The 24,069-nt window shown below is 50.5% G+C and overlaps 1 protein-coding gene and 1 long non-coding RNA gene across 2 annotated transcripts in view; both read right to left on the bottom strand.

Moving 5' to 3' along the window:
* LOC128322159 (uncharacterized) overlaps positions 1–173 on the bottom strand; it is a 29,938-nt gene extending 29,765 nt beyond the window's left edge. The window contains exon 1 of the long non-coding RNA XR_008305566.1: positions 80–173. This is a non-coding gene — a long non-coding RNA (uncharacterized LOC128322159). The remainder of the gene's footprint in view (positions 1–79) is intronic.
* Positions 174–2,376: 2,203 nt separating this feature from the next.
* Positions 2,377–18,288, bottom strand: LOC128325221 (uncharacterized). The gene is made up of 6 exons (XM_053250785.1): positions 18,028–18,288; positions 17,560–17,583; positions 16,848–16,876; positions 15,204–15,662; positions 14,374–15,023; positions 2,377–2,698 (listed from the first exon to the last, which is right to left on the bottom strand). Exons 1-5 carry the CDS (start codon positions 18,057–18,059, stop codon positions 14,875–14,877), a joined length of 693 nt encoding a protein of 230 aa, XP_053106760.1. The 5' UTR covers positions 18,060–18,288; the 3' UTR covers positions 2,377–2,698; positions 14,374–14,874.
* Positions 18,289–24,069: the final 5,781 nt, after the last annotated feature.

The raw sequence follows: 24,069 nt of genomic DNA, 5'->3' as shown, positions 1-24,069 counted from the left end.
ATCAAAGCTCTATGGCAAGCAGATCCCTATATACCTGGGGTGGGGGGAGGGTAACCACAAAAAGGAATTCACAGTCTACCTTGCAAAAGCTGTGTTGGATGGTCTGGGCAGAGAGTCTGCTGCAGAGAACTCTTCCTGCCTCCTTCCTGGCTTGCAGGGGAATGCCAAGTTCAGGCTTCAGGGAGGCCTACACGGAGGCCTCTCTGGAAGCCCCGCCCACCTGCCAATCAGCTGAGAGGCGGGGAGAGAAGAAGAGCTCTCTGCAGTTTGCAGGCCGCTTGGATCCTAGGCCAGAGCCGGAGGGCAAGGCAAGCAGGATGGCAAGTGGCTGAGGGGCCCTGGGGCGGGGCCGGTGGGCAATGGGGTGGGGGTGGCAGGAAATGGTGTGGCGCCCCCTCCTCAGTGGCCCTAGGGCATGTGCCCTGGCTGCCCCCTCAAGTTCCACCCTTGAATGCAGGTGGTGTCCCTTTCCTTGACAAGATGCATCCTTTCTTGCCTCGTTGCAGGCACTGTCATGGTTAGGTGTGCAGTGGCTTGTGATATCCATGTTGAGATCTGATTTGGCAATTTTGCTGAGCCAAGGCAAAGGGATGTGTATTAGTTGCTAGGCAACAGCAAGGGACTTTCAGCTGCTGTTTTGTTGGCTCCCCGACCCCTGGGCCAAATATCCCATTTACTTTTGGAGTTGGCCCTGGGCTGGCATATATTGATACAGATATGAACTATTCTCTATCAGAAGAAAAGAGAGAGAGAGAGAGAGAGAGAGAGAGAGAAACTATTTGCTAAATGTGCTTTCAAAATTCAGCCATCTGGTCTTGGCAAAATAAGGAAATTCTATCAAAGTAGTTCCATTTTTATTAAGGGGCATCCAAAACAGTCATATCTCCTGGAGCTGTTTATTTCTCTTAAGTTAAAACAATTAGTAGACTAAATGTTGGTCACTCTGGCCAGGAAATTGAATCCTTTTAAGAAAATCAATGTATGACCATCCAGTTAGCATAATGTTAATAAAATGTAATAATGGTGTCAGGATTACAGAAATTCTCTCTTCACTTTTAAAAGGAAACTGACATTGAAGACTGGATGATATTCCTGAATCATTGCCAGAGTATCAAGCTTGTTGCCTAGAGCTGTCTGAATCAGGCGCACCATTTGTCTGAAACATCACCTCTTTGCATTACTGCATTCATGGGCACAGCACTCCCATGGTGATGTGTTGTTCTAGGTGCAAACACTCAGCCCAATGTATCCCATTAAGAAGGCATCTTCTGTTGATTCTAATGATTCTTCTCAGTGCATGCACAATGAGCCTCAAGAGCAAACATATTCTTGTCCTTACACTTGACCATCTTTAAGGGCTGTTAGAGATGGTCAAGGACAGGCATTCGACCACCAAGTTGTGTAGCTAATGCAGTGGTCCCTGCATTGTTGTCTTATTTCATTGTCATATCAAATCTAACATCTGCAGTGACAAGTGCTATCTTTCAGGCTTTCCTTCTTCTCTCTTCTCCGGCAGAAAAACAGCCTGGAGGCTAAAGGTCTAATCTCATTGCTGATCCTGCATTTGGGAGGAGGCCCTATGTAGGGGGCCTCTTCATTCTCTTTCCCTGAAGTATCAGCAGGGATGGATTGCCCGGGGTGGAGGTCTGATACAGAGCTCTCATGATATAAAGGTGGTCTCCTTGGGTTCTTCTGCCAGAGTACAAGCAAGGCTGGAAGGTCCTGGGAGGTGGCCTGATATGGAGGCTGCCTTTTTTGGTTCTTTCCTGTCATGCTCTACAGAGAGCCACCCCCACAGCTTTTCTTCCTGCAAAGGAAATGGAGGTGCCACGCCCTAGCTGTTCCCCCAGGGCCAAATCAGTCACTCAGTTTGACTCTGCCTGGATCTAAGCCTCCAGCTGCTGCTTTGGCTCTTGGTGGAAAATAAGAGGGCTGGAGAATAACATTTGGCCTCGAACTTGGGCCTTCCAGCTGTTGTTTGATTACAGCTCCCATAGTCCCCAGTAGTTGCAGTAGCCAATAGTCAGGGTTGATGGGAAATGTAGCCAAACAGCAGCTGGAAGGCTAGAGTTGTGCAGCCCTGCCCTAAATCAAGCTTCCTCTTCCGCATCACCATTCTATCTTCTTCCACACGGGGCAGATCCCTCTTCAGGGCCAAAATCCAGCCTCCTAGCCATACATGTTGGGGCAGACAAGCTCTGCATGAGCCTCCTGGCAAGGAACTGTCTATCTTGAGCTACATCTTGAACCTCTCAAACATCTCTTGGCCCTGAGTGGACTGGCCAAGAGAGTCTTTTCTGTAGCTGAGTTTGACCCAAAGACCTTTTTACCCAACTCTACCCAAAGAATATTCAAAGCAAGACAAATGTATTTTCTTTAAAATAAAACATTTTATTTTTTTAAACAATAAATATGCAAGTTTTATTGCTGTTCTATCTCTACATCCTATTAAAACAAATATTTAATTTTTAAAAAATATATACACAGCATTTTATTGCTACTTATGTAAATAGTAGCACAGTTGTCTCTTTTAATTTGCCTTCCCCTTCTTCCTCAGCAACGTCCAGCTCCCTTGGAGGAACCATGATCCCCATAGTGGCTTCCACCCTGGCCAGTCTGCTCCTTAGCCGCCTCAATTGTCCCCTCAGTGCCTTGAAGCTTTGTAAGCATTCCTGGCAGCTGCGGAGGTCTCTTTGGCCTTGAAGGAGAGAAAACAAACAGGGTGAAGGGGCCTGTCCTCCACCATGTCAGTCCCTGCACGGACTTCTAGTCCCCTTCCATGCCCAGCACAGACTCCTCCTCTCTGTCTTGAAAACCCTCCATGGCTATGTACCCGCCCCCCCCCGGTGAACTTGCACCTCGTCAGGTTGATTTTTGCTCTTCCAGCTTCTCTGTCTTCAGGAGCCACCTGAAGGTCTCCTGCTCTCTAAAACAACTCTTTCTCTTCTCTCTCGCTGACCCTTGGGTCTGGAACAGCCACTCAGATGTGCCCCCTCGTCTCTCTCCTATCCCTCCAATGATACCTGAAAACCCACCTCCACTGCGCAGCCTTTGGCGTAATGCCTCAGTAGAGGCAGCTCCATCGGCTTGAATTGAATGCCCCTTATCCTTTCCTCTCCCATTCCTCCTCTTCCTCACTTCTCTCTCTAAAGCCAAACTTTAGACTGTATGCTCCTGGTGGCAGGGAACTTTTGCCCATGTACATTGATGACACTATAAGGAGGATTTGCAATATGCACAATTGTATATCATCCTCCTTGGTTTCCTGTTTCATCTCAGCTTAAACTCAAAAGGGCTGATATTTGTTTTTCTTTTAGCATTCATATTCTGCTCTTCCTCAAGCAGCTCAGGGAGGTTTATACATGGTTATTTTTTCCTCACAATAACCCTAACAGGTAAGTTAGGCTGTGGGACAAGTGACTGGCCCAAAGTCACCCAGAGAGTTTCATGACTGGATGAGAATTCAAACCTGGGTCTCCCTGGTCCTAAGGAGGTGCAGCTGAAATACATACACATCTTTCCCCCACTTGCCCCCACCTCAGCTTCCCTCTACTTCTTCTATTGTATCCCTGCCTAGGGATGTGCATAAAACCGGTTCTCCCGGTTCGGTTCGGGTCCAGACCGGGTCCGGACCGGACCGGGGTGGTTCGGTTTTGGTTTTGCCGGACCACCACCCCGGTCCGGTTCGGATCCGAACTGAACCGATTCGGATCACAAAAAGTGGCTGGTTTTGAAGGGGACATTGTGTTCTACCTGCCACCCAAATTTCAAGTCGATTGGACCTTCCTCTGATTTTTTACAATTTTTTTAAAAAAAATTAATTTTTGCCCATAACTCACAATGTGGAGCCCTTAGGGGCAAAAAAGCTGGGGTGGGTGGTAGCCACCCATGGGTGTCCTCCACCCCAAAAATCCCAAGGCAATTGGTGGCTCCTAGTATTATTGGTGAATTTTTGAAGAAATTTTTTTCCCATTGGCTAGAATGGGGGTTTAGGGCTGCCCCAGACCCACCTCTGTGGGGTGGCAGCACCCCCAAAGTGGGTCCGGGGCCATGGCAAAAATGCCCTCAGTCCCTCCCAGCAATCCCCGTAGAGATAGGAGTGATGGTTCTGTTGTTTTTCTGAGGTGTTCTGAGTGTAGATTCTATGATAGCTAATGAGATTTCCAATGAGACACCATGAATCCACTCTCATTTGCTATCACAGAATCCACACTCACTCAGAACACCTCAGAAAAACAACAGAACCATCACTTCTATCTCTACGGGGATTGCTGGGAGGGACTGAGGGCATTTTTGCCATGGCCCTGGACCCACTTTGGCGGTGCTGCCACCCCACAGAGGTGGGTCTGGGGCAACCCCAAACCCCCATTCTAGCCAATGGAAAAAAAAATTTTCTTCAAAAATTCACCAATAATACTAGGAGCAACCCAACAATTGCCACCCCATCTTTTTGGCGCCTCTCTCTGGGCGCCCTAACACGTAACACCTAGTCAGTCCATCTTAATGCCTACCTACTACCACCACTCCTATCCAAGCAAGTAAGAGGAGGACACTCAGAGAGACAACACCCACTCTCTGATCTAACAAAAAGGCCACTGCTGTGCTGCCTGCCAGCACAGCAGCAGCAGCGGAGAAGCACACTAAGCACAAGAGCAGCACACACAGAGAAGAAGCAGGAGGCGGAGCAGCAGAGCAGCAGACCTGCCGCTCTGCATGATGGGAGATGTGATGCCCAAAGAAACCACCGCCTCACTCAGTGCCTGCCACTGACTAGGCCCGACAGACAGAAGCCAGCCAACCTGCTCTGCTCTGCTCTGATGCTCCCCATGGATGATGCACACACACCCTACATCTGCATCCAAATTACCAGACCAGACCAAGTGCGCAGAGTCAGCACAGGCCAGCAGCCACCAGCCCAGCAACAGCAACAGCTACTACTGCTACCACCACAACCAGTGTTTCCGCTACAATCACATTCCCAGTCCAGTCACGCGCGCCACAGCCTGAGCCTAGCACACAGCCAACAGCTGCTGCCAGCCAGTGCCTGGCAAGCCCAGCCAACATGAGGAGGAGAGCGCTAAGTAGACGGCGCACGCACATCACCAACCCATCATGACGGCGCAACTGCAAGGGGAGAGGGCACAATTACAGGCAGCAGGAGGAGGAGGAGGCGGCGAGGCAATCCTAGCACAGATTTGAAAGTTTAAAATCCACCAGGACATCTTCTAGAATCTAGACTTCTGTTTTTTCTACCACCAGCTGTAGTATCTAGTTAGTCAGTGTGCTGTGCAGCTGAGCTGAGCTGAGCTGCGCTGCGCTGTGTGTGAGGAAGGATGATTGTGGCTAGTTCTTTAGTTTCAGCAGACTGAGCATTGAGCATGGGCAGTGGCCTTGGGAAGCAACACAATTACACGACACTCACCTGCTGCTGCTGGTTCTAGAAGTTGCCTCTTCTCGTCTTTTCACCTCTTCTTCGTGTGTGTGTGTGTGTGTGCGCAGTGAGTGCATGCCTTTTGCCTTGCTGGAAAGAAATGCTTCTCTGGTCCACCACCACATATTTGCTCAAGGACACAGAGAGGCCCAAGGCAGGTGGTGGCACCAGTGTGAGTGCATGTGTGCTGGTGGTGTTTGCCACCACAGGTGTTTTTTGTGTGTGTACTGTGTATGTGTGCGCTGCTAGCTAGGAGGGGGGAGGGAGGGAGGCAGGGAGGGAGGCAGGGGGGAGGAAAGGGGAGGGGGAGAGGGATGTAGAGGGGATTGAAGGGGGGGAGGGTCCGGCTCAGAGTTGCTCAGCCACATATTTGTGCACACACGTGCTCACGTGTGTGCTTCGGTGGGAGAGACCAGACTCTCATCATCTGCCAGACCGGGGTTGGGGGCAGGTGAGGCGGTGGTGGGCTGGAAGGGAGGGAGGATGGAGGGTGGTGAAGAGGAAGGGGGGAGGATGAGAGGGGAGGGATGGAGGGAGGCACGGGGGGGAGGGAGTTGGAGGGGGGAGGAAAAACCATGTAGACAGACACACACCACACTACACACAGAAAGCATCCACACACAGAGACAGTGCTAGGCATCCATTCACACAGACAGACAGACAGACACACAACAGGAAGAGACAGACTGAGCCTGCACCACACACACACACAGACCCAATTCCCCCCCCTGCACAGTTATCAATCAATATGTTGTGTTGGCAGCCAGTTCATTGCTATTCTGATGGTTTTGGGTTTTTTGCCATCAGCCAACATCAACAGTGACCACAATCAAGATGAACATAAGATGATAATAATTCATTCGTTTCATTAGAAAAAAATCATCCAATCATTTTCTCCATGTAAACCAAGCCCCCCACACATGATTTCTGGCGACATTTTCAATAAAATCAATTCATTTGGCATTCATCATTTTGTTCTCCCTTTGTCACCTTTTTTTCTTTCTTTTGCATAATTTTGAGGCTTGATTTTAACATGGGGTTTTTAAAGAAAAATTTATTTACATGTTTATTTACATACAGTATTTACATATCTACACTGCATTTTAGAACGTATACCCGCCGCTGCCGCTAAGTCTAGTACTCTGTGGGCTGTGCTACTTTGGGGGGGTGTGCCGTGCCCACGCCAGGTCCCCAAATGCTGACAGGTGGATAGATAAAGGGCCTGTGCTGGTCAGCATTGGGTTTCTTTTTAGGTGGGCGTGGGCATTGTAAACATCTGGCCAGTCGCAGCACTACAACTACTACTACAACTGCATCTCTGTGTGGGCACACTACACGCTGCGACTGGCTGGCACGGCTCAGCATCTGTCACGTCAGCTCAGCTAGAGGTGGAAGGGGGGAGGGTAGGGATAAGCACAGAGGTCGAGCCAGGCAGGTGACCAACCATGGGGCAACCAACGGTAATCACTCGCCCGGCTCAAACTCCAGCTTGGGGTAGCCCAACAGGGGGAGGTTCACCTTAAGGAAGACCAGCTGCTCCACCAGACCAGGGTCCAAGCGGGAGTGAGAGGGTGTCACCACGTCCCTGGCACGTGAAAACACCCGCTCGCTCTGGACACTGGTTGGGGGGCAGGAGAGGAGGCGCACAGCCACCACCGCCAGGTCCGGCCACACTTGGCGGCGGCTCGCCCAGAACTGTGCGCAGTCCACGCCGTCTCCCTCCACAGGCTCCTCCAAGTACTGCGCAACGCATTGCTCAGCACTGGAGGGGGGCCTGGCAGGTCGAGCCTCCCGCATACCAGGCATGGCGCCATAGCAGAACCACTGAAACCACTGGGCGGATCTCGAGTCGGTAGCAAGTGGCTGCTGCGATGGCGCCGCCTGGGATGCCGCGCTGCTGGACGGGGAAGGGGAAGCTGACGCCGGCTGGCCGCCCATGCTGCTGCTGGGTGCGGGTTGGGCCGCGAGGGCTGCCCCCGCACCACTACCAACACCCTGGTCTCTGCGGGCCCTAGCGGCCTCCTCCTCCCTAACCTTCTCGACCAGGATGCCCCTCCACCTAGGCAATTCGTCGGCACTCACGGCATTGCCCTTGAGGGCTGGGTGACAGAGACAAGCGAGGACATACTCCTCCCTGTCTCCCAGCACATCAACGAGCCGCTTGTCAACCCCAGACCTCAGCCTCCCAGCCAGAGCACGACCCTCTGGCGTGGTCAGAGAGATATGGAGTCCACCCATCAGCTTCTCGAGACCAACAGCTGTGGGCAGCGCCTGGCTCAAGGGAGTGGTGTCACCACACAAGCCCTTCGTGGCAAGCTGGAAGGGCTCGAGTGCCGACACCGCCTCGGACATCTGCTTCCACTCTGCGTTCGAGAAGTCGCAGACATCCAAGGACTCGTCCCTCGCCAGGGCGCTGGAACAGGCGCTGGAACAGGAGGAAGGTGGAGTTCCACCGCGTCTCCACATCCATAGGGATGAGATGGCGAGGAAGGCCAAGGTCATCCTGCTTCTGGCGAAGCAGTCTCCTGAACTTCTCGCTGCGGTGGAAGTGGGCGGCCAGCTTGCGAGACTTATCCACAAGCGTGGCCGTGGCAGCAACAGCAGCTGGGATGGGGTGGGCCCCCTTCTCCTGGGACGCCTTCAGCTCCTTAAGGCCAAGGGCGTCCCTGACGGTCAGATGGAGCGTGTGCCATACACCGTATGTTCACACAGTCCATGACTGTCTCGACAGCGGCGGTAACGTTGGCTCCATTGTCGGTGACAATGAAGCTGCGGGAGAGGTGTGGACACCCGCCAATCCACTCCTCTATCTGGCGGTCGAGTACGGCCACCACCTCCTCCGCGGTGGGCCTCGTGTCCATCGTCTCCACGTGCAGGACGGCCGACCTGTGCCGTAGTGCAGCGGGAGCCGCGCCGGACCCGGAAGCATCGCCCGCGGAGGTCCCCTCACTCTCCAGTCCCCACCAGTGGGCAGTGAGGGCCAGGAAAGAAGCGTGCATCCCACTGACACTGGTCCAGAGGTCAGTCGTGAAATGCACGCTTGTCCCGGCTGGAGCTGCACGCAGCTCGGCCGACACGAGCTCCCTGCACCGGCGGTACAGGGAGGGGACCACGTTCCGGCTGAACGTGGTCCTTGAGGGGATGACGTATTCGGGAGCCAGGTATTGGAGAATCCGGCGGAAGCCGTTGTTCTCGACCACCTGAAACGGCTGGTCATCGGTGGAAATCATCTCCCCTATGAGGCGGGTGAGGTGATGATGGTCCACGCGAACAATACGCTGGCTGCCCGAGGACTGCGTCCACTGCTGGACGGGCAGTGTAGCCTGCCTGCTGGCTGGCACACTGCCGCTGCCTGCCCTAGTGGCAGATGCACAAGGCGCACTAGCGCTGCCAGCCTGTCCCCTGAGACCTGGGTGGTGACGCTCTATGTGTCTCCACATAGGCGTCGTACCCAGGTGCGCAGGGTCCCTTCCACGGCTGACAAGCATCCTGCAGTGGACACAGCGGGCGTGGAATGGGGCATCTTGAGGGACCTCAAAATGCACCCATGCACCACTGCCCTTGGCCTCCTGCGCCCTGGGCGCCATCCTAGGCCGTTTCTCGCTGGGTGGCTGCAGGCCTTGGGGGGGGGGGCGGCCGCCACTGCCTGCCCACTGCTGCCACCCAACCCGCCCCTTCCGCCCTCCACAGCGGAGGAAGGGCCCGGCTCAACTGGCATTGGAGAGGCAGGCCTCTCCTCCACCACCTCGCCAGACCGCTCCCCACCAGAGTGTCAGGCTTCACGAGGGGGGGCCCCACTGAGCGGCGAAAGGATAGGGGGAAGGGGCCCCAGAGGGAGGGAGAACCTGGCTGCATCGCTGCCAGCCGCACGGTCCTCACCGCCCTCTACCTGCTCTTCCAACTCCACAGTCTCCTCCACCTCAACAACTGGCGGTACCTCAGCAGCACCTGGTGCCGCCGGCGAGGAGGGACCCACCACAGCCCTAACGGTGCCTCTGCCTCTGCCACGATTGGTGGCAGCAGGTGTGGGGAACTGAATCCTGCGCACCAAAGATGGGGCCGGAGCAAAGAATTCTCCAATGGGGAGAACTGGGGTGTCCTCAGGCTCCCCACGTCCTCTCCCTCCCCGTGCCGCAGGCGCACCCCGCACCTGGCCTCTCCCACCTCTGCCTGCCAGCCTTGAGCGAGCCCTTCCCGCCACACGGCGCTCAGACATGCTGCTAGGTCAGAAGGAGGGAGACTTTAGGAGGAAGGCCAGACAGGGTCAAAAAAAATAATTTGGAGGGGCTTAGGGGCCAAAAAAAAGGCAGCTGATTTGGAGATGGCGGGGGGGGGGAGTTTGTTTTTAAAAAAGGAAGCCAATTGGGGGGAAAGGAAGACTTTTTGATATGGGGGGGGGGAAAGCCAATTGAAGTGAGGGGGAGGGTGTCCTTTTAGAATTTGGGAGTCAACTACCAAGCCAATTGGGGAGATGGGACTGGGAGGGTTTTTTTTAAAAAAAATAGGGGGTTAAAGGGTGGACCCCTGGTGTGGGAGGGTGGCACGGGCAGTTGGGTGGAGTAGTTGTGGTGTGGGTGGCAAGTTTTTAACTTTTTTTGGGGGGGAGAGTGGATGGGGGGAGGGCACAGCACCTACCAGGGGTGGGGGAGGGACGCAGTCAATGCTTGGGAACCTGCAGATCAAAGGAGGAAACCCTTATTTAGTGAACTGGAACACAAAGTGTGGGTTCTGGGGGGTGGTTCTCAAGTAATGCTCCTGTGGGGGGAGCATCAAACTCAATGCAGCCTATTTAGTGACTCTAAATTGCACACAACCAAAACCAGAACCCAGTCACACCTACACAGAGGTTGAACCCACCCACTCTGTGACTCTGCCCGCCCAATGCCATGGTAAGCAAGCAGCAGCAAACACTTGATGGCAGCCTCATGGATTGAACATCATGATCATCATCATATGTGTGTATTGGCCCAGCATGTAGTGGCAGCATCAGAGCCCAGGACCCCACTCAGACTTCCCCAGAGGCAAGGAAGCACTCTGGCATGGCATGGGCCCAGCATGTAGTGGCAGCATCAGAGCCCAGGATCCCACTCAGACTTCCCCAGAGGCAAGGAAGCACTCTGGCATGGCATGGGCCCAGCATGTAGTGGCAGCAGCAGAGCCCAGGACCCCACTCAGACTTCCCCAGAGGCAAGGAAGCACTCTGGCATGGCATGGGCCCAGCATGTAGTGGCAGCATCAGAACCCAGGACCCCACTCAGACTGCCCCAGAGGCAAGGAAGCACTCTGGCGTGGCATTGGCCCAGCATGTAGTGGCAGCATCCAATCCCCTGACCCCACTCAGACTGCCCCAGAGGCAAGGAAACACTCTGGCGTGGCATTGGCCCAGCATGTAGTTGCAGCATCTGATCCCCTGACCCCACTCAGACTGCCCCAGAGGCAACGAAGCACTCTGGCGTGGCATTGGCCCAGCATGTAGTGGCAGCATCCGATCCCCTGACCCCACTCAGACTGCCCCAGAGGCAAGGAAACACTCTGGAAGAAGGCACCTGTTCAAAAACCACCTGCAAGACGCATGCAATGCAACGCAACACACAGCAGCAATTTCTTTATTGGGCATGAAGACACAAGTTGCAACGGTACATCTCCTCTCCCTCCTCCCCACACCCAAATGCATTTCAAGATAGGGGTGTCCCTATTTAAAACTGCCAGCTAGGGAGAGAAAGGGGGCAACAAAAGGTGCACAATTGCACACGCACTAACCCCTCTTCTTTCGGTCCTTCTCCTGCCGCTCACTGCTGGTCACGGATGCGCCGCCGCCAGCCAACCCCCTGGGCTGGGACACAACAGGGCGGCTGCACGAGGCACAGGCAACCGGGGTAGTTCAACGATGGAGGGGCAGAAGTGAGGAGACAACACTGTTTATGTGTTGTTGCTCAACTCAACCCCAAGCAGAGACAAATGAAATAAAACAACTTTCAAAAGAAAAAAAAACCGATGGCGGGGACCTCCAGGTGAGGTCGGAGGTAGGATACTGTGTGGCTGCAGCTGTGGGAGGAAGAAGAAGTGAAGGGATGAGGAGAGAGAAAGAGAGAGAGAGAGGAAGAAGAGAGGAGGAGCTGTAATGTAGCAGCAGGGAGGGGGATTCGGGTGTGGGAGGAGGACAGCAGCAGCAGCAGTGACGGTCCCAAGAGGGGGAGAGACCAACAGAGGGTGTTTGGGGGGTGGAGTGTGTTTCAGGGGGTCTGGGGTATGTAGCGGGGAGTCAGGGGGGCAAGAGGGGGAGAGACCAGAGGGTGTTTGGGAGGTGGAGTGTGTTTCAGGGGGTCTGGGGTATGTAGCAGGGAGTCAGGGGGGCAAGAGGGGGAGAGACCAGAGGGTGTTTGGGAGGTGGAGTGTGTTTCAGGGGGTCTGGGGTATGTAGCGGGGAGTCAGGGGGGAAAGAGGGGGAGAGACCAACAGAGGGTGTTTGGGAGGTGGAGTGTGTTTCAGGGGGTCTGGGGTATGTAGCGGGGAGTCAGGGGGGAAAGAGGGGGAGAGACCAACAGAGGGTGTTTGGGAGGTGGAGTGTGTTTCAGGGGGTCTGGGGTATGTAGCGGGGAGTCAGGGGGGCAAGAGGGGGAGAGACCAGAGGGTGTTTGGGAGGTGGAGTGTGCTTCAGGGGGTCTGGGGTATGTAGCGGGGAGTCAGGGGGGCAAGAGGGGGAGAGACCAGAGGGTGTTTGGGAGGTGGAGTGTGTTTCAGGGGGTCTGGGGTATGTAGCGGGGAGTCAGGGGGGCAAGAGGGGGAGAGACCAGAGGGTGTTTGGGAGGTGGAGTGTGTTTCAGGGGGTCTGGGGTATGTAGCGGGGAGTCAGGGGGGCAAGAGGGGGAGAGACCAGAGGGTGTTTGGGAGGTGGAGTGTGTTTCAGGGGGTCTGGGGTATGTAGCGGGGAGTCAGGGGGGCAAGAGGGGGAGAGACCAGAGGGTGTTTGGGAGGTGGAGTGTGTTTCAGGGGGTCTGGGGTATGTAGCGGGGAGTTGGGGGGCAAGAGGGGGAGAGACCAGAGGGCAGGGTGTGTTTTGGGGGGATTAGTATGCGTAAAGGGGGATGAATCTGGGTGGGAGGGGGCAGGCAGGGCAGGAGTGGAGGAGGAGGAGGTGGCAGTGGGGGACTGGGTTTCTGGAGGGGAGGGAGGGGGGAAGCTGGGAGCAGAGCAGAGGGCCACACAGAGAGGGAAACAATCAATGAATCAATCAAAGCAAACCAAACAATATGAAAAAAAGTCCAAAAAAAAAAAAAACCTGGGACCAATGGGCAGAAAGTCGGGGGGGGGGGGAACCAACAACAACCAGCAGGGAGGAATGGGACACACACACACACACACAGCAAAACCAGAACCAAAAGAAGCTAATTGATTTCACACAAAAAACCAAAGTAACTAAGACAGGACTCAACAGGCAGCAGCAGCACCAGGGAGGATGGGGAACAACACTCAGTCTGGGTGGGAGGGGGCAGGCAGGGCAGGAGTGGAGGAGGAGGAGGTGGCAGTGGGGGGAGTGGGTTTCTGGAGGGGAGGGAGGGGGAAGCTGGGAGCAGAGGGCCACACAGGGGAACAATCAAATTTGAATCAAAACAATCTATACACAAAGTAAAAAAAAAAAAGGAAACCAAAGGGCAGCCAGAAAGTCTCAGGGCGGGGGGGGGGGGGTAACAACTTCCAGGGGAGGGACTGGGGGAGTGGGTGGGACACACACAGCGAGCAAAACCAAAACCAGAACCTAATTCCACAAAGAAATCCAAAGAATGCAAGACTCAACAGGCAGCAGCACAGGAGGGAAACAATCTTATCTGGGTGGGAGGGAGGGAGGGAGGGAGGGGGGAAGCTAGGAGCAGGGCCAGAGGGGAACAAATTAACAATCAAAATCAGAACACAAGGAATCCAATTGCAGCAATAATATAAACTAAATCCTCAGGAACACAACTCAGACAGGCAGGCAGCAATAACAATAGCAGAAGTTATTAATTAAAAACCAAAATCAGCAAATATATAAATTTACACAGAAGCAATAATTGAACGAAACTCAAAAAGTGGAACAAAAGTCAGGCAAGGCACAAAAACAGGAAAGCAATGCAGAAGATGGGGGTGGGGGGGGGGGAGGAGGGCAAGCCAAAACTTTGGGAGAAGGGTTGAGAGAGAAAGGGTGAAGAGAACAGAAAACACAACAGGAAAAGTTGGAAAAAGTTGAGGAGAAAGTATTAAAGAGGTTTGGACAGAGACAGACAGAGGGCAGATGGACAAGGTGGCACACAACAACACACAGAGAGAGCAGAGAGACAGACACACACTAATGTGACACACAGTCAGGGACTCACAGCAGACACCAGCAGCAAAAGAGCAAGCAAGGTCTCAGAGATGATCCCACAACTGCAGCCAAGAGAAGTTTCCAGAGAAGAGGCTTGGGTTTATATAGGTTTGAAATTCCCTCCTTTGGGAGCCCCCACCTTTGCACTCCCCCCACGGCCAACAGGGTGCCAGCTCTCAACAGTGCAACAGCCAAGCAGCCTACCAGACCAAAGGACTCATTCTGGCCAATCAAGGATCAATAGCGCAGCCAATACAATGCCTGGAAATAGCATCACAAAATGGATGCAAGGAGGAGCAAAAGTTTCGGGAAGGAGACACAAAATGGAGGACACACTTGAAACTTTAAAGAGACACTCCAGAGACTCAATTGCACTCCCGGACCGGTTCGGGAAACCCGAGCCGGTTCGGTACCGAACCGGCTCGGATTCGGTCCGGCTCGGTCCCAGAAGGGCCCGATTCGGTCCGGGATCGAACCGCCGGATCCGGACCGAACCGCACATCACTATCCCTGCCTCTGTTTTTAGACTATAAGTTTTTTAGATTGTAAAATCACAATGAGGATGGAAAAGGTTATGGAGTGCTGCCTCTGTGAGACTTACGGTCACGCAGCTGATGGACCTGCATCTCTACCAAACTCTGCAGAGTTTCTTTTACATTGCTGAGGTCCGGCTCCAGAGGAGGTGGGGAAGGAGGAGGAGGTGGAGAGGGATGCAGGAGGAGGGAAGAAGTGGAGGTGGAGGGTGGGATGGAGGCAACCTCAAGGGAAGCAGAGGACAATGATGAATCAGACCCAGAGGGCTGGAGAAGTGCAGCAGGGCCTGCAGGAACTTCTGCAAGAGAGAAGAAGAAGCAGGAGGTCAGCTGCAAAGGCTGACATCCTACCACACCCACCATCACTTGCCCTCACTGCTCACTCTGAGAAGCTGCTTGGATTACAGGCACTGGAGCTTGGACACATGAAAGACAGAAAACGAAGGAACACTTCAGCAAGCACTGACAACCCACTCACAGGCCTCCCCCCTGAAACCTTAGATGCAGACTCAAATCAAGCATTTCAACATGAAATAAACAAAAGAGCCGTTCTTAGCCCAGCAGCAATTTCAGGGGCAGGCTGTGAACATACCTTCCCTTTCCCACCGCTGCAGCCGAACTTCACTGCGGATGAGCCTTGTCCGCGTGTGTCCGATTTGCAGGTTGATGGCCCGGAGAGAACGAGGGAACTGTTGGGAAATGCGGCGAACCCTCAGTTCTGCAACAAAGAGAACAAAAAGGAACAAATGTTGTATGTGCTGACCAGGCTGAGTACTGGTGACTTGCAAAAAGGGCAGTGTTAGGGCTTAGTCCATCATCTGGGCTGGGTATGAAAACTGCAGCTGTTCTTTGTGCTGGGTGTATATGCAAAAGGTTTCTGAGGTGTCGTAGTACTTACGCTGCTGGACATAGTCATGCTGTAACCCTTTGAGGAGTTCTGCTTCTTGCTCAAGATAATTATCAGCAATGGAAGGCTCTAGTAAGGGCTCTGACACAGAAGCTGCTTCCTTTGGAGTGTCTGTGAGGATGGAAGGACCTGGCACTGAGGTATCCTCAATGAGCACTTTCCCCAGTAGGTCATTGGTGATGCAAGGTGTTGGAAGGGGTTCTGGCATGGAGGGTTCCTCAGTGAGCTCTTCCTCCAGGATGTCATTGGTCATGCCAGGTGCTGGAAGAGGTTCTGGCATGGAGGGTTCCTCAGTGAGCTCTTCCTCCAGGATGTCATTGGTGATGCGAGGTGCTGGAAGGGGTTCTGGCATGGAGGGTTCCTCAATGAGCTCTTTCCCCAGAGTGTCCCCCAAAACATTGGAGAGTCCCCCAGAAAGTGGTGCAACATGGGTTGGGTTTCTGGGATGACCTGAAAGAGAGGAAATAAAACAGGAATCAGGAAATGATTGTGGCTTGTTGGCCTGATAGAAATGGCCTCCCTTTTCTGCCTAGGTTAGCCAGCTGGGAAGTAGCCTGGGCTTGTGGGTGAGGTTGGCCACCCAAGGAAACAAGCAAGGAATGAAGAGGAGTACATTGCATAGCACTGACTGGCAAGACAGCCCTCACCAAGTACAATTCAGAAGGGAGTGCAATGGCCAGGCTCTGTCTGCTGTACATACAAGTGCAGCTGCCTTCTACCAAGTCATACTCTTGGCTCTCTTTGCCCTACTCTGGCTGGCAGCCACTCTTGGGCAGAGGCCTTTTCCTAGCTAGCTAAGATCCTTTAACAGAAGATGATGAAATCTCAACAGGAGACCTTGTGCATGCAAAGCAATTGTTCTACTACTGGGCTATGGGCTCTCCCTTCTGTGTGAGGAAAGAAGCTTCTCCTTTGAGCAGAATGGGAGCTGATGGTTGACATGGACTATCTCTGGTTCACGAACCAACCCCCAGTTACAACCTCTTGGCCTAGTGGGGTGGGGGTCTTGAACATCTGCCTGGATGCCATAAGCAGGAAGCATAGCTGTGATCTCAGGAATGCGGGCCTGGCTCCTAGAGGTAGAAAACTGTGGTCGGAGAAAGAAAGAGTCTCTTTGGACCAAGCTCAGAGCACATTGGCCAGGAAATGTTGCCCTTGTTTTCAGGTGATCCTCTAATTCCATCTTGACCCATGTAATTGTAAAAAAAATGAGATACTTTGGAAATAATTAGCTTCCTCTTCTTGAAGGCAGGGAGAAAAAGACCCAGAGGAAGTTTTGGGGCTGGGTGTGGGCAAAGGGTTCTCGCAGGACTTTTTCAAAAGTGCACAACCTCTAAAGGAGAATGACCAAACCTACCTGCCTGCTGCCACAGCCCCTTCCCCATCTCCTCCTTGAGTGGAGGATATCTAGATGTGACTTACAGAGCACACACACACCCCAGTCTCCTCTAACACTTTCGGCTGCATCAACAGCAAAGGATAGAGGTGGCTGAACCTGCCCTCCTGCTATCCATCCATCAGATGGATGTCTGCCCATCTCTCTCCATTGTCTAAGAGAAACAGTTCTCCAAGGAGGCTTTCCCTGGGGGGCTGGGGAGCCCTGAGGAGAAGCAGGCACTCTCATCATCCACTTACCTGTCAGTGCCCCCTCTTCATCTTCATCCCTGCAGAGATAAGGAGAAATATTCTTAGTAGCAAATCACAGGAAAGAGAGGGTCTCCTCCCCCAGTAATACTAGGGGTATTACTAGTATTACTAGGGGTATTACTAGTATGTGCCCTCCCTCCAATTTTAATTCACATGCAGCCAAGTATGTCCTCTCCCCTAATCCTTCTAGCTGGCCCAGCTAATTTTGGATGATTCCATAGTCGGGAGCAGTGAATGTAATTGCCGTTGAATGTCACTCACTGCATTTTGCTCAGAGTATTTTTCATTGAGGATTGACTGGTTGTGGTGGGGCAGGGGGTGGGCCTGCTCTCGTAGTTCACAGTCATGAGACCAGCTTTCCCACCCCTCTCCAGTGTAGTTTCCCCACTTTTTAAAAAGTCCCCCCCCCAAAGGGACACATACATGCTGTTTTGTGTTTTAAATAGGAGGGAGGCAGCCTGCCAAAGGTATCAAGGGGACAGTTGATGAAATTGGCATTTGATTCAGCAGCCAATTACTGGCATTCTGAACATGGAAAGGAGATGGGCTCACCTTGATGAGGCAATATATGCCACACCTGGGTTTGGGCTATGTCTGAACACCTCCCCCTCATCACTCCCCCCCCCCCGACCCCTTTAGCTGGCCACACCAGAGCCAAAAGCATTAAGAGGAGTCAAGGGTAGAGAAGAGAGCAACTCACTTTGGTTCTGCCTCTGGGTGAGACCTATGGGAACATGAAAGAAGAAAAGGTTAGGCATGTTCTTGGAAATAACATGGGGGTGCTGGGGGCAGCTTTTGAAGTCAGCTTCAACTGGTGGGCAGGATTTCCCCACAACCCCCCAAGTGGGCCCACAGGAGCCAGCCAGTAGCTCCTGAGTGATACAGCTTCACTGGTCTAGGACCTCCAAGCTTAAGAAACACAGTGGAAATCAGCCAAGCAGGTGACCTTCGAGGGCTGCGTGTATTTCAGGGAGAAGCTGTGTGGTGTGAATAGTGGTGGTGAACTTGTGACCACTGAAGTTCCCACAGGGAGCACAAACACGTGTGAACACAGCAGGCTGGGCTTCAGTTCTCTGCCCAGACAGGCTAAAACAACGGAAGGGCATCTTTAAAAACCAAGTCCACACCGCCATTAGATTTTGCTTCACCCATCATGCCAGAGACTTACCTGCAGGCCACACATGACCAACAGCCACCCATCTTGACAACTAAGCTGATAAGCTGCTAATAAACTGACAGCCAAAGACAGCCAATTTATCGAAGATGCTTCAGCTAATCTAAAATGCTGCCAAGTGAGCCTGCTGCAGAATCTTCGCAGGTTTCCAAGGGGAACCATGATGGCAGAATTCTGTGGCTGACTGTGAAGTCACAAGTTACTGTTACTGGTCATGCTGGCTCTGGTTTGAATCCAAACACTGTCTTGGGGGTGCAGCTCAAAGTGTCAGAGCACCAGGGCTGAGTCATCCCAGTCCTGCCCTCCCTGCTCCCCACATGTCACTTTCTATTCATTTGACTTTCCCCTTCTGTTAACAAATTCTGAAGGAAGGGGATGCTTGTGGATAGGGGTGGGCTGCAGCTGCTGCTTGTACAGTTGGACACAAAGTTTATAATAAGCCTTGCATGAGTCCTCTGTAACATGTAAGAGGGCAAAGGCGACAGCCACATCCATTGCATGTCCCCAGCTAATTTCCCACCTAATCACTTAGATTAGATTTCCACCTAATCACTTGCTGAAGTCCTTTAGCTAGGAAATTCCTCTAAATCACATTCAGCACTGAGGCCCGTCTCTGTTCAGAATACACAAAAAGAAAGTCAATTAACTCCTGGAACTCACCACCTCTAGATGTGCTGATGACCACTGGCTTAGATGGGCTTGAAAGGGGGTTAGAAACATTCACGGAGGAGGAGAGATCCCTCTGTGGCTATTAGTCATGATGGCTCTAGAGAACCTCCAGGTGCACAGGCAGAATCCCAGATGCTGGGGACATGCAGTGGGTGCGGCTGTTGCATTTGCATTCTTACATGTTACAGAGGAAGCATGCAGGTTTATTATAAACTTTGTGTCCAACTGCACAAGCAGCGGCTGCAGCGCACCCCTACCCACAAGCACCCCCTTCCTTCAGAATTTGCTTACAGAAGGAAAAAGGCGAATGAATCGAAAGTGACCAAGAGGGAGGGAGGGGAAATAAGAAGGACAAGGAAAGAGGGGAAGCACAAAAAATACAGATGGCCCACAAAGAATGAGAGGGTGCAACAGAAGGCTGTAATGTACTTTTAGTATAAGGTTATGACAATGGAAAGCAAACAATTGTCCCCGCCCCCTCTGTTTCTTCTTAGGAAACAACCCACATCCTTATTAAACTCAATAGGCCCAACTGTACAAAATCTTAGTTTCTGCTGCATATAGTTTGATGTACTGCACATTAAAATAAACATTGGACAAAGGGACCTCCTCTATGTCCTCTCAAAAGACCCACCATGGTAGCTCATGGCCCCACAGGGGATGGATGAATCCCGCTAAAGATGCTGCTCTTACATTTTTAGGCATTCTAGCTATTGCCTCCTTACAGTTATTATTTCTGTTAAACCATATGTTGTTGTTGGAAGTGCTTTTGCTTAATGTTTTGTTGACATTCTGTCAGCTGGTATGTATCCCTCACTTCCTGCCCCTCTGGCTGCTGCCGCCACCAACAGCACTGCAATTACTCTCCAGTATATTATTTTGTCAGGAAGCAAAAAGGTGTCACATAGAAATACGGAAGCACTCAGTTGCTGTTGAAAGTCACTTTGCTCAGAGTGTTTTTTGCTCAGAATGTTTTTCCTTGAGGATTGACTGGTTGGTGGGGGGGGGCAGAGGCGCTCTTACCCCCGGACATTGGGGCCCTGGTCCATGGCCTCCAGGGGCAGACTCCAAATGGTCGGGGGGGGGGGCTCCTGCAACCACCTGTGCCCGCCTCGCCACACCGTACGTCCGGTGTTTTTGTTTTGTATAACTTAAGCGAGGAGTGGCAGCTGGGGAGTGAGCTTAGCAAGACTTGCCTACCTGCTCCCCTGGTGTTGTCCAAAGTGACCGCTGGGCTTGTCTATTCAGCCCAGTAGTTCTTGATAACTGCGAAGCGCTCCAGCGCGTGGCATCATGGGCTTGTGGCAATCTATTTTAACTGCACCAGTGCGCTGTAGCACCTCGCAGTAAACAAGAACCTCTGGGCCAAATGGACAGGCCGAGTGGTCACTCCGATCACCACCACTGGGGGGTGGGAGGCAAGTCCTGCTCAGCTCACCCCCCCGGCCCACCCCTCAACCACACACATGCCATGGTGGCTTGAATTATGCAAAAACAAAAAAACAAAAAACAGAGGCGTGGCGTGCAGGGTGGATTTGATTTAAATCAAACTGATTTAAATCACGATTTAAATCACAATTTAAATCACTAGCAGGGTGGATAAAAATCAATGATTTAAAAAAAAATCAAAAAAATCGGAATAAAAAAATCCAATTTAAATAAAAAAATCTGATTTAAATTTTAAAAATCTGATTTTTTTGATTTAAAAAAAAATCATTGATTTTTATCCACCCTGCTAGTGATTTAAATCATGATTTAAATCGTGATTTAAATCAGTTTGATTTAAATCAAGTCCACCCTGGTGGCGTGGTGTGGCGGGCACAGGGTGGCTGCTGGAGGCACCCCAATTGCCTAGGTGCATCCCTGGCACGGGGAAGGGTGGACCTGCTCTCATAGTTTACAGTCATGAGGCCAACTTTCCCACCCCTCTCCACAGAAGTTTTTCAACTTTTTAAAGAGTCCCCCCCACAAAAAATAAATAAAAATAAAGGACATGTTTCAGGTGAAAGAATGGCAACAAAAAGAAGAAGGACCTAGGTGAGTCCAATAGAAACTCTATATTGCACCACAAGAACCCACCCAGACAAACCCTTTGCTGTATGCAATATTAAATAAATCTGTAAAAAGACATTAAGGGGACACATTCAACTGCAACCTAATATTGTAAGGATTTTTCTCAAAACATACCAAAGGATGAAAGTTGCTGGATATTTAATATATACTGTTTTAGAATTACCCACATATATACTCAAATCAATACATAAATCCTTAAAATCATCAAAATTCACATATACATACACATTAAAATAACCAATAATACCCATTATGTTAATATTTCATATGGGCTAATACATAAAATCTAAAAGCACCCAACTATTCTTTCAACTATTCTTTCTAATCCCTTCGTTTTATAGCTTCATGAGTTCCAAACTTCCAAAAGGTGCACAAATGCAAAGAAGGGGTCACAAAACTCTATATGGACTTCTTGTACCACATGTGCTGATGTTTTAAAATCCACATCCATGAGTAGCTTCCTCTGTCTCAAAAAGGTGATAAAACCAGCTCCACATTCTACAATGCATGTGTAAGCACTCCTTTCTGTACTGAGCTGAAAATGCCATCAGATAAATTCTGATTTTCTTTATATCTATAGCCCTATTCAGATGTTAGATTATGTTCAGATGTTACAGATGCTACACATGTACACATTTTTCTGTGAATGCTTGTACATGGATTCATTTAAAAGGTGGACCTGAGTACAGGCCCCTCAAACACAGGCTACAGATATGAAGTGTACCATTATTTGTGCATTGAACATAACTTGTGAATAGGGCTTATTTGTACACATAATATGCTTTCAAGGACACTGATTCCAAGTATGCTTACATGGCAGTCCAAGGAGCACACTTCAATTTCCTTAAAAGGAAACAGCACTAGCATTTTATGCTATTTTTGTAATATCTTTTATTGACCAACCAATCAATCAAACTATATCAGGGGCTATCAATGGCCAGTTATGGAGAAGATGGCATGATTCTGTCATGAATACAATGTAGCAACATATGTATTTTGCCATAGGAATGTTTACAAAATAAATAATGCATAAAGGTAGCATAAAGACACTGGTTGATACCAATGCTGACAAGGCACATGTGAATCCATGTCAGCATCCAGACTGCTGCTGCTCCATTGCACTCGTGGGAGACTGTCCAATGACAGTCAAAATGAACATTTTGACTTCCCCTTCCCTCTGAAGCCCACTGTGTGTTCCCAAAAGATGTCCCTGAGGGTTTCACAGCCCTTTGGAACATATTTTTCTGATGCACAAGGGCCAGCTGTCCAAACATCTGACACCCATCTTTCAGATAACTTTACCATAATATCAGCTGAAAAATACAAGTCAAGCTTCTTAATCTTTTAATATTTCAAAAACTATATGGCAGTGGACATAGCCAGACCAAAAAATGCTGGAAAACTACAAATTTCAGTATGCTGGAGCTCATGAAATACCCAAATACTATGTGGAGGTATACTTGGAAAACTAAACAGAAGTGCCTGTCTAATTCTCTATTATGCACTGTAGCATCACTATTACACAAGTTTTAAAAAATAAATGGAGAATTTGACTTTTCCCAGATACTCTGAAAATAATTAAAGGATATGCAGAGTAAACTGCGTCACTGCTTGGAATATATTCTAGTATTTCAGACAGTTAAAATGAGAGAAAGAGAGCAAGAAACTCCCAGTGGGCCTTAAAACTAAGGATTTCACACTGATTCAAAGACAAACTCACCATTAATAGCCATATTATTAAGACATCTTATTTAACTCACTTATCACAAGAAGCAAAGTAAGAGCAAATGAATACAATCCTAGCTCATAAGCTTCAGCTCAGTATTCACAAGCCCTGATTCTCTGTACATAGTGCCAATCTGAATATGTGTACAGTGACTTATATTAATTTTTTTAAAAAAACAATTCACCTGTAGCCCCTTCGAGGGGCTTCCTAAAGGCCATGAGGGGGTTTGCAAAGGTTCCCCTCCCCCCTCTGGCCTCTACGGCCTCGCAGGGACCATTTGAGCATGTGCAGTGGCCATTTTTAAAAATATATATATTTTTAAAATGGCTGAAAACAAAATGGCCACCGTGCATGCTCAAATGGCCTCTGCGAGGCCTGGCATGGCCTAGGGACTCACAGAGGCCATTTGAGCATGCACGGTGGCCATTTTGTTTTTGGTGGCCATTTTTATTTATTTATTTATTTATTTAAAAAAATTGCGCCCCCTTCAAGTGGTGCCCGGGGCATGTGCCCTGCCTGCCCCACCCTAGATATGCCCCTGTCTCTTTCCTTCAAGTTTCCCCAGCATTATGGACTTCTCAAGGGAGCTGGAGCTTTGGACATAATGTGTCCAAAGTTTGATAGTTTGAGCCTCGTCATTTGTACTTCAAGTGAAAATTCTGGATTGATTTGTTCTATGATCCATTTGTTTGTTTTCCTGGCTGTCCATGGTATCCTCAAAAGTCTTCTCCAACACCAAAGTTCAAAGCGTCAGTGCTTTTTCTATCTTGCTTCTTCAAAGTCCAGCTTTCACATCCATCGAGTTTCACAGGGAAAACCATTGTCCTAACAATTCTAATCTTTGTAGATATAGACACATCATGGCATCTAAATATCGTTTCCAAGGCCTTCATAGCTACCCTACGAAGTGCTAGTCTGCAGCACATTTCTTGACTGCTGGATCCTTTATTGTTGATGGTTGATCCTAAAAGGCAGAAGCTATCCACCACTTCAATGTCTTCATTGTCAATTCTGATGCTGGTTGCTGTTCCCATTGCCATTAGTTTAGTCTTCTTTACATTTAATTGCAGTCCCATTTTTTCCACTGTGCTCCTTGACTTTCATTACTAGAGCTTGCAGATCATCTGCGTTCTCAGCTATCAGAGTGGTGTCATCAGCGTAGCGCAGGTTATTGATATTTCTTCCTCCAACTTTAAAACTACGCTCATCTTCTTCCAACAGGGCCAGATTAAGCTAGTGTGGGGCCTGTAGCATACGTTATGAAGGGGCCCCAAATTTTAAAAATGCACATAAATATTGAAACATAAATTATTTACTTGCATAGTAAATTAATTCAATTTTTTCATTTGCCTAGTGCCCCCCCACCAACCACCATGCCTCCACTCAGCTGAGCCAGCCAGTCAACAAACTTTGCAACACACACACACACAGACACACACACACTTTTGTGACTCCTGACCATGGGTTTTCCTTTGGAGTTATTTTCACAAAGAGAAAGGGGGTGGGGAACAAAACTCTGAATGTTGAAATTAAAAGGTTATCAGGAATTCTGTACTTTGAGAAATCTG

Source organism: Hemicordylus capensis, chromosome 4 (genome assembly GCF_027244095.1).
Source record: "Hemicordylus capensis ecotype Gifberg chromosome 4, rHemCap1.1.pri, whole genome shotgun sequence".
Classification (NCBI taxonomy): domain Eukaryota; kingdom Metazoa; phylum Chordata; class Lepidosauria; order Squamata; family Cordylidae; genus Hemicordylus; species Hemicordylus capensis.
Note: the sequence above shows the minus strand (reverse complement) of the source record. Positions and strands in the feature narration are given on the sequence as shown.